Raw genomic sequence first — 10,828 nt, forward strand, 5'->3', positions numbered from 1 at the left:
AAAACAGAAGATCATAATCAAGGATGAACCAATGTCTTTCATTTCAGTGGGAGTGGGAAAGTCCCAGAGACACACAACAAGGCTGTGTCTAGACTGGCCATTTTTTCCGCAGAATCAGCTGCTTTTGCGGAAAAACTTGCCAGCTGTCCACACTGGCCGCTTGAATTTCCACAAGAACACTGACGATCTCATGTAAGATTGTCAGTTTTCTTGCGGAAATACTATGCTGTTCCCATTTGGGCAAAAGCCTTCTTGCGCAAATCATTTGCGCAAGAGGGCCAGTGTAGACAGCACAGTACTGTTTTTTGTGCAAAAAAGCCCCGATGGCTAAAATGGCGATCGGGGCTTTTTTGCGCAAAAGCGCGTCTAGATTGGCACGGACGCTTTTCTGCAAAAAGTGCTTTTGCGGAAAAGCATCCGTGCCAATCTAGACGCTCTTTTCCAAAAATGCTTTTAACGGAAAACTTTTCAGTTAAAAGTATTTGCGGAAAATCATGCCAATCTAGACGTAGCCCAAATATTCATCTCCTTGCAGAATTTCTTCACGAGTGTTCATGTCTGGATGAACAAAGAAGGGATCTTTCCCGAAATGTGTGTCTCGGGAAAAGCCCATAAATATTCTGTAAAGAGTGTCTTTTTAAGGGCCAAGTTTCGTATAATGAAATGCGCATTAATTGTGTGAAAGATGATTATTAAGAAAGAAAGAAAGAAAGAAAGAAAGAAAGAAAGAAAGAAAGAGAAAAGATAACCTTGTTCTCACAGAATAAAATGGGCCCTTCATCTCTATTTCAATATTGGGGAAAATTTGTCCAATCAGATTCTGTGCCTGTTTCTGAAGGCAACCAGTGTCCCAATCATTTTTCTTAGCGACTCTTTCACCTCCTTGTTCCTCAGGCTGTAGATAATGGGGGTGATCATGGGATTCAGGACTGTGTAGAAGAGCGAGAACACTTTGTGGAGGACTGCAGATGTGTTGAGTGATGGAAACACGTAGACAATGATAAGGGTCACGTATATGATGGACACCACAATGAGGTGGGAGGAGCAGGTGGAAAAGGCCTTTTGCCGCCCGATGGAGGACGGGATTCGCAGGATGGAGGTGATGATACAAACATAGGAAGCCAGGGTCAATAACAAAGGCACTACTGTCCCAATGATAGAGCTAATTAATGTTGTCAGTTTCAGAAACTGGGGGTCGTAGCAGGAGAGCTTTATCACGGGTGAAAAATCACAGAAGTAATGGTCAATTTCTTGAGATTCACAGAACGTTAATGGGAACAAGAAACTAGTCAATACACCGACCACCAGAAAACTGTACAGCCAGGGGCCCGTCACTAGCAGGCAACACACCCAGCCGTTCATTAGGGCGGCGTATCGGAGCGGGTGGCATATCGCTAGATACCGGTCGTAAGACATAGCCATCAGGAGCAGATTTTCTGCCGTTGCTATGATGGCAAAAAAATAGGTTTGCACCAGGCAGGCCTTCACAGAAATGGTTCTGTCCCCCGTCTGAAGACTGGCCAAAAACTTGGGCAGGATGGTAGAGCTGTAGCAGATCTCCACGAAGGCCAAGTTCCCCAGGAAAAAGTACATTGGGGCATGAAAGTGAGGTTCAACCAGAACTAGCACAATGATGAGGGTGTTTCCAGCCATAGTCACAAGATAGATCAGTAGAAACACGAGGAAAACAAGCGGCTGCAGGTCAGAGACATCCCCAAATCCTAAGAGGATGAATTCCAGGATCACAGTTTCATTTCTTCCTTCCATTTTCTCCATTACATGGATCTAGAAACAAAAAACCATGAGGTATTAATACGATTAATGCAACCACATTGTGCAGAAAAAATGGCGTAGGTGACTTTGTACATCTGTGTCACTAGACAAGGGGGAGGGATAGTTCAGTGGTTTGAGCATTCATCTATTAAACCCAAGTTTGTGAGTTCAATCCTTGTGCAGGCTATTTAGGAATTTGGGGCAGAAATTTGTCAGGGATGGTACTTGGTCCTGCTGTGAAGGCAGGGGACTAGACTTAATGACCTTTCAAGGTCCCTTCCAGTCCTAGGAGATAGGCAATCTCCATACACATTTTTTTAGATGAGAAATCTGAAATTGTCACTCCTTCTGACCCTTTTAGATACTTGAAAACCACTATCATGTCCCCTCTCAGTCTTCTCTTTTCCAAATAAACAAGCCCAGTTCTTTCAGTCTTCCCTCTTAGCTCCCGCTCTCTCAACCTTTCATCATTCTTCTCTGGACCTTCTCCAATTTCTCCACCTCTTCCTTGAAATGTGGTGGCCGGAACTGGACACAATCCTCCAACCGAGGACTAATCGGCACAGAGTAGAATGGAAGAATGACTTCTCATGTCTTGCTCATAACATTCCTGTGAATGCATCCCAGAATCAGGTTTTTTTTTTGCAACAGTGTCACACTGTTGACTCGTATTTAACTTGTGGTCTACTAGGACCCCTGAAGTCCCGCTGATCCAAGGCTCCACGCTGTCTCTTCGAAATGAGATGGCATTGTCCTTTAAAACATCTCCTCTCCCCCCCCCCCGCTTTGCTTCCTCTATACAGGCAGTCCCCGGGTTACGTACAAGATAGGGACTGTAGATTTGTTCTTAAGTTGAATCTGTATGTATGTCGGAACTGGCGTCAGCCGCTGCTGAAACTGATCAGTTTCAACCGCGGCTGAATCTGGATGCCAGTTCTGACTTACATACAGATTCAACTTAAGAAACCCAGGCGTTTCCAAGTCAGCTGCTGCTGAAACTGACCAGCGCTGACTACAGGAACCCCGAGGCAGAGTTGCTCTGCCCCAGGCTTCCTGGAATCAGCAGACCAGGGAGACGGGGGTGGCGGGACTGCCCAAGTCCTCCACGGCTTTGCTCCGTCAACCTGGTCTGCTGACCTGGGAGACACGGAGCAAAGCCGCAGAGCACGCGGGCAGTGGGACAGTCCAGATGCGCCATGGCTGTCCCACTGCTGGTGTGCTCCGAGGCTTTGCTCCCCATCTCCCTGGTCTGCTGGTCAGACCAGGGAGACGGGGAGCAAAGCTGTGGAGCACGCCCGCAGGGGGACAGCCCATGTGCACCTGGGCTGTCCCGCTGCGGGCGTGCTCCAAGGCTTTGCTCCCTGTCTCCCTGCAGACCAGGGAGATAGGGAGCAGCTTTTCTCACCCCGGAGGACGGGGGCGGTGGACCACGGCGCATCTGGGCGTCCTGCCGCTCCCATCCTCCGGGGCAAGAAAAGCCCCGTTCGTAACTGCGGATCCGACATAAGTTGGATCCGCGTAACTTGGGGCCTGCCTGTATAATAGAAGCAAGGGGGCGAGAGAATCGACCTGTCAACTGGTGGATTGACTATGCGATTTGCTTATCAGGTAGACCACTAGTTGACTAGTCCTTAACATCGTTAACTGACACTGGTGCAATAAATGTTTGTGACAGAAAAACGGAACTGAAGAAAAAACGGAGCCACATACACAGTGCAGAAAGACTATGCATTTGTTTCAAAATTCGAAGGAGCAATCAAAGGTATGTAGTGAAAAGTAAAATATGCTGAGAAGGAGCCAACAATGGGAACAAAAATCATGACGGGAGATTCCCACCAAAGGCTATTAGCAGGGATGCAGAGGGATGATGTTCCTGGACTCTGTTTGACAGAATCTGGGAATGGGTGACAGGGAATCGGTCCCTTAATGATTAACTGGTTTTTTTTGCATTCCCTGTAAAGCACCTAGCATTGATCGCAGTCAGGACACAGGACACTGGGCATGATGGACCTTTGGAAAATAGATGCATGTTTTTGGCACCCCTGTAAACCTCAATCTACAAGGAAGAAAGGGTGTACCGAAGAAGGGTTTTTTTCCCCAACATTTGGCCCTAGGGAGCCGGCCAAATGTCGGAAAAGCCTATTTCGGAAGAAAAGCGGGAAGAGATGCCAATTGTGGTTCGCCATTGATGTATCTTTTCCCAACGTTTCTTTGTAGCGTCGACACAGCCGATGTGACCGAAAAATGGAAATGCAGAAAAAAAACACACCCGTAAACACAGTGAAGGAAGAGTATACACTTGTTTCAAAATTTGAATGAGCAATCAGACGTAGGGAGAGACCATTAAAATACACTGAGAAGGAGCCAATGATTTTAAAACAAATTCCCGAAGATGATGTCCATCGATGACCCTTAAAAGGGCAACGCCTGCTTTCCTGTTAAAAGGGCTAACTTTTTTTTTTTTGGGCTCAACAAAAAACCCCTGGTGTTCTGCAATACAAAAAAAATATTGTTTGGTGTTCCTTAGTCTTAAAACGTTTAAGAAACACAGCTCTAATCCACCAGTCTGGGGTCCCGCTTCCACTGTGCTGCTGTGACCAGCTGCTGACCCACTCCCGGTCCCATCATTTCCACAAGTCGGGATCTTCCCAGCTTCACTATCCAGCCTAGTTCCAAACACCGAACAGGTACTAGGTTTGATTCCCCCCTTAATGTGGAGAGGTGCATGCCCCTTTGTGCTAACCAAAATGAGATTTTTCCCATACACTCCACTTCAAGGAAACCTGGTGTTGGTTCAACCCCCAAAAAAGTTTATGAACTATAAAGAAAAAATTATAAGTGACAGTATAGGCTAGAACCCCATTCGAGCAGCATACCAGTAAATACAAAATCACGTGAATCAGGCATAACAAACAAGTTTGCTTAACTGCAAAGGAGCCGTTTCTCACCCTGGCTGATGATGCCAACAAACAGGCAGATTCTCAAGGAATCTGTTGCTGCAGCTTCGGTTTCTCGAGTTTCCAGCCTGGAGATTACTTATGCCTGGGTCCAGCACATTCCACCCGTTCTGTCTTTGCTCCTCGGGTCTTTCCAGGAGCCCTCTTGTACAAAGGAGAACTGGTGAGGTCACCCCATGGTTTATATAGATTGAGCACAGGGCAGGAACCCTTTCTTTCAGCACTTAATTCAGAGACCGATTTGTGGAAAAACACAAACATCTCTAGATGGTGCCTAGAGACGTAGGCCTTGTTGGCCTGCCCATGGACAGTCACAACAACCATTAATTACGGGCTCGTGGGAGAGTTCTCAGCAAGGCTCGCCATGAGGGAGAGATGCTTCTCCTCAGGCCCATTGGTTTCCCTAATGACTCGTTAACTTCAATAGGCCCTTCTCAACCAGCTATCTGGACTAATAGCATCTGGCCTCATGGGAGTTACTAGGTGTAAGTACGTTGGAAATAGACACACCCAATAATCAGAACTTCAGAGACAACAATGACACATCTACGTGACTTGGACAATCATATGCAGGAAATCAGAACTTTTCCATTGACACCTTATACAGCCTATTTTGCACAAAAGGCCTAATCATTGTGCAATAAATATACCATCCCAACATCACAGGATACTTCTAGACTACGTTCTTTGGGTTTTTTTCGAAAGAGGAGATGCAAATTCTGCAGGAATTTGTGTATCTTCTTCCAATCACATTTTTGAAAGAGGCTCTTTCGAATGTGAGTTTGGATGCAGTTTTTTTTCAGAATAGAAACCCGTTTTCGAAAAAAACCTGCTCTTCCTAAAGAAAAGGAGGTTTACATGTTTTTTGAAAAGAAGGGAGTTTTTTCCTGAAAAAAATGCGTCCAGACTACTTTCACTTTAAAAAGATCCTCTTTCAAAAATGTCATCGGAAGAAGATACACAAATTCCTGCAGAATTTGCATCTCCTCTTTCGAAAAAAACCCAAAGAACGTAGTCTAGAAGTATCCTGTGATGTTGGGATGGTATAGTTATTGCACAATGATTAGGCCTTTTGTGCAAAATAGGCTGTATAAGGTGTCAATGGAAAAGTTCTGATTTCCTGCATATGATTGTCCAAGTCACGTAGATGTGTCATTGTTGTCTCTGAAGTTCTGATTATTGGGTGTGTCTATTTCCAACGTACTTACACCTGGTAACTCCCATGAGGCCAGATGCTATTAGTCCAGATAGCTGGTTGATTCCCGTGGAATTTGCACATTCTTTCGGAAAAATACACGTAGTCTAGACATTCAAACACTGTAGAATATGGTGTGCATTGACACAGCTACTGTCTTTATGGATGTTCTCCTTGGACAAAGCAAGACATCCTTTTCATTATTACACGAATACCTGAGCTGTTTGGATTTTTTTTTATTTCTAAATCAAAAGATTTAATTTTGAGCATGTGGCTTTAATTTTCACACGTGCCAGCTACACGAGAATCCTAAACCTCCCTTCAAATGATGCGAGATAAAAGTCTAGTTTTTGCACAACATTTTCCTTTCTATTCTGCTGTGGTGGTTTTCAAATTTCTCAGAAAACTGAGCTTTGATTTCTTGTCTGGAGGCCTGGATTTTACTGAGATTTTTAGTGCATTTTGTTGCTATTCCCTTTCACAGAAATTAATGTGTCTCTTGGCTGTTAATTTCTCCCTCCTAGGAGATGACTATTTCCCTTGATACTTCTGCTACTGGGAATTGGAAATGATTAAACAGAGGAATGTTTCTATTTATTTGAGATAGGAAAACCATGGTAAAGGGGCAGTCTTATTATGAACCTCAGAGGGGAAGTCCTGGCAAACAACTGATTCCAAAGCGAAAACAATAGAGATGGAAGACCTCTTGACCCGAAAATTGAAACAAGAGAAAAAACAGGTGGTCTCATTTCAAAGAAAATTAATGTGGACAGAATCTCTCATCTCTGCTCATCTTACTTATGACATGAGTCCATCTACTAGCATACTAATAAAAAAAACGAACCCATGTCAATTCTCTTTTATGGGAAGTAAATTATATGCTTCCAGGTCAATTTGATCTCTGGGCCTGGAATTTCAAATGCAAGACACGAAGAGCCCTAAGCTACCAACTAAACAAAGTGACATTGGCCGTGATTCTTATAGGTGCCAGAGGGTATGTCTACACTACCCCGCTAGTTCGAACTAGCGGGGTAATGTATGCATACCGCACTTGCTAATGAAGCCCGGGATTTGAATTTCCCGGGCTTCATTAGCATAAGCGGGGAGCCGCCATTTTTAAATCCCCGCTGCTTCGAACCCCGTGTAGCGCGGCTACACGGGGCTCGAACTAGGTAGTTCGGACTAGGGTCCTATTCCGAACTACCGGTACTCCTCGTGAAACGAGGTGTACCGGTAGTTCGGAATAGGCACCCTAGTCCGAACTACCTAGTTCGAGCCCCGTGTAGCCGCGCTACACGGGGTTCGAAGCAGCGGGGATTTAAAAATGGCGGCTCCCCGCTTATGCTAATGAAGCCCGGGAAATTCAAATCCCGGGCTTCATTAGCAAGTGCGGTATGCATACATTACCCTCCTAGTTCGAACTAGGAGGGTAGTGTAGACATACCCTAAGGGATTTAGACACCTGGCTGCATTTGAAGAGGCATTCTTGGCTAAAGCTCCCAAGTCAGTCTGATTGCTGCACCTTGAACTCCAAATGCAGGACAGCTGCCACCTACATAAAGTTTCCTTCTCCTTGATCTCATGGGCTGCGATTTTTATAAGAACCTAAGGGATTTACATAAGGACATAAGAACGGCCACACTGGTTCTGACCAAAGTTCCATCTAGTTCCATTTCCTGTCTTCTGATAGTGGCCAATGCCAGGTGCTCCAAAGGAAATGAACAGAACAGAGAATCATCTAGCTATCCAAACCCCACTGTCCATTCCCAGCTTCTGACGATCGGAAGCTACAGACACCATCTTTCCTCAATAGTCATAGATAGATCCATCCTCCATGAATGAGTCTAGTTACTTTCTGAATCCTGTTGAAATTCTAGCCTTCACAATGTCCTCTTGCAAGGAATTCCACAGGTTGGCTGTGCCCTGTGTGAAGGCAACTAACTGCCTTTGAACTTACCCGGAAGACAGTAGATCCCTGGTCAAGTCACTTCTGCATTTCAAGTGGAGGGGGGACTTATTTGGGAATCTGCCACGGCCATGGGGAATACTCTGGCTTCGGCCACAAATCACTCTCATTACCTTGTTCCATGCATAGCTTTTAGCTATTAACCAGGCCTATTAGAAATGCCTTCCAGAGGTGAACATCTGATTCCTGTGCAATTTAGTTGAAAAAATCAGGAAAGGGGAAACTGCAAAATATTCTTGAAGTTTTCCCTAGTGTTTCCCAGTGCGAATTTCCCCATAGCAGGAGTGGGGGGAGGGGAAGGGGATTTTTCTCCTTGGCCTCTGAAGACAGGACAAGAAGCAATGGGCTTAAACTGCAGCAAATGCGGGTGAGATTGGACAGTAGGAAAAACTTCCTACCTGTCAGCGTGGTTCGACACTGGAATAAATTGCGTAGGGAGATAGTGGAATCTCCATTACTGGAGAATCCCTAAAGATTCTGAAGTCCCGGCTTCTATGATTCACTTTGAAGAGAAAGAGAGAGAAAGATTGTGCAGAGAGTATTGCACAGGATAGTACGGCTGTGTCTAGACTGGCAAGTTTTTCCGGAAAATCAGCTGCTTTTCCGGAAAAACTTGCCAGCTGTCTACACTGGCCACTTGAATTTCCGCAAAAGCACTGACGATCTCATGTAAGATCGTCAGTGCTTTTCTGGAAATACTATGCTGCTCCCATTTGGGCAACAGTCTTTTTCCGAAAGACTTTTGCGCAAAAAGGCCAGTATAGACAGCCCAGTACAGTTTTCTGCAAAAAAGTCCCGATCACGAAAATGGAGTTCGGGTCTTTTTTTGCGGAAAAGCGTCCGTGGCCAATCTAGACGCGCTTTTCCGAAAATGCTTTTAACAGAAAACTTTTCCGTTAAAAGCATTTTCGGAAAATCATGCCAGTGTAGACGTAGCCTACATCTTTTTCCCAAGTTATGTCTAGCCTGCTGCTTTCCATCGGAAAAATATATTCCACAATTTGTGTACCTTTTTCCGATAGTTTTATGGGAAAAAGCTTTTCCAAAATTTGACCTGTCTACACTGTGCCAAATTTTGAAAAATACGCTCCTCTTTCGGAAAAGCCCTTCTTCCGTGAAGACACAGCTTCCAAAAAACCATGTCTTCTCTTCTGCAAAAAATGTCAGAAGAGTAGACACATTCCTTGGATGTGGTGGATTTTTTCCTGGATACCAGAGGTCTCCGTAGTCTCAACATAGCCCTCCGGTGTGAAAGGGAAAACTTCTCCACCGTAAGCAGGGAAGATCGTGGATGTCTACCCTGCATTCCTCTTTTGAGGGAGGAATGCAACTGCAGCTGAGCAAAATTGCAAATGAAGCACGGATTTGAATTTCCTGCATTTCATTTGCATAATTGTGGAGCTTTTTCAAAATATCCTATTTTGGGAAAAAAGCGCTGTTTATTATTTTGGAAAAGAAACCCTGCTTTCAAAATAACCCTTATTCCTTAAAAAATTAGGTTTAAGGGTTATTTCGAAAAAAGAGGGTTTTATTCCAAATAAGAAACGGCGTTTTTTCCCCCAAAAGATTATTTTGAAAGAGGGTTTTTTTTCAAAATAACCCCATATAGACAGTGTTTCTTTTTCCAAAATAGGGTGTTTCAAAAAAGCGCTCAGATGACATTATGCAAATCATAGAATCATAGAATACTAGGACTGGAAGGGACCTCGAGAGGTCATCGAGTCCAGTCCTCTGTCCTCACGGCAAGACCAAATACTGTCTAGACCCGTGGTCCCCAACACGGTGCCTGAAGGCGCCGTGGCACCCGCGGGGGCATTTCTCTGCGCCTGCCAAGTGCTCAGGGCTTGCCTGGCTCCGGGCACGTGGTGCATACGTGGTGCCGGAGCCGGCCCTGGGCGCGTGGCGCACGGTGAGCGCCGGCCCCGGGGGCACCGCGGATTCACCCCCCGCGGCGCATGGGGGGGAGAGAGCGCCAGCGCCGGCCCCGGGCACGCGGCGCTTCGGGGTGGGGGAGGAAGCGCGAATGCCGGCTCCGGGCGCGGCGCTTGGGGAGAGAGCACTAGTGCCAGCCTGGGCGCGCGGCGCTTGGGGGAGGTAGGGGGGAAAGAGCGCCAGCACCGGCCCCCGGCGCGCGGCGCTTGGGGGAGAGCGCCGGGCGCGCGGCGCTTGGGGGAGGGGTGGGAGAGAGCGTCAGCGCCAGCCCCGGGCGTGTGGCGCTTGAGGGGAGAGCGCCGGCCCCCGGAATGTGGCTATGGGGGGGCCCCGCCCCCGGCTATGGGGGGGCCCCGCCCCCGCCCCCCCGGGCGCCCGGCGGGTGAACGGCCACGCCCCCTGGTGCCCGGCAACCCCAAATGGTTGGGGACCACTGGTCTAGACCATCCCTGATAGACATTTATCTAACCTGCTCTTAAATATCTCCAGTGATGGAGATTCCACAACCTCCCTGGGCAATTTATTCCAGTGTTTGACCACCCTGATGGTTAAGAACTTTTTCCTAACGTCCAACCTAAAGCTCCCTTGCTGCAGTTTAAGCCCATTGCTACTTGGCCTGTCCGTAGAGACCAAGATGAACAAGTTTTCTCCCTCCTCCTTATCATACCCTGTTAGATACTTGAAAACTGCTCTCATGTCCCCCCTCAATCTTCTCTTTTCCAAACTAAACAAACCCAGTTATTTCTGTCTTCTTTCATAGGTCATATTCTCTAGACCTTTCATCATTCTTATTGCTCCAACTGAGGCCTAATCAGCGCAGAGTAGAGCGGAAGAATGACTTCTCGTGTCTTACTCACAACACACTTATTAATGCGTCCTAGGATCTGGACGCATTTGCTTCTCTGGACCCTCTCCAATTTCTCCACATCTTTCTTGAAATGGGGTGCCCAGAAATGGACATAATCCTTCAACTGAGGCCTAACCAGCGCAAAGTAGAGAAGGAAA

At 46.5% G+C, this 10,828-nt stretch overlaps 1 protein-coding gene across 1 annotated transcript; it reads right to left on the reverse strand.

Annotated features, from left to right (window-relative positions):
* Nucleotides 1-813: 813 nt before the first annotated feature.
* On the reverse strand, nucleotides 814-1,776 carry LOC106732142 (olfactory receptor 10A2-like). The gene has a single exon (XM_014574458.2). The coding sequence runs from the start codon at nucleotides 1,774-1,776 to the stop codon at nucleotides 814-816; it is 963 nt and encodes a 320-aa protein (XP_014429944.2).
* Between the last annotated feature and the right edge of the window lie 9,052 nt (nucleotides 1,777-10,828).

The sequence above is a fragment of the Pelodiscus sinensis genome, chromosome 30 (assembly GCF_049634645.1).
Source record: "Pelodiscus sinensis isolate JC-2024 chromosome 30, ASM4963464v1, whole genome shotgun sequence".
NCBI lineage: Eukaryota > Metazoa > Chordata > Testudines > Trionychidae > Pelodiscus > Pelodiscus sinensis.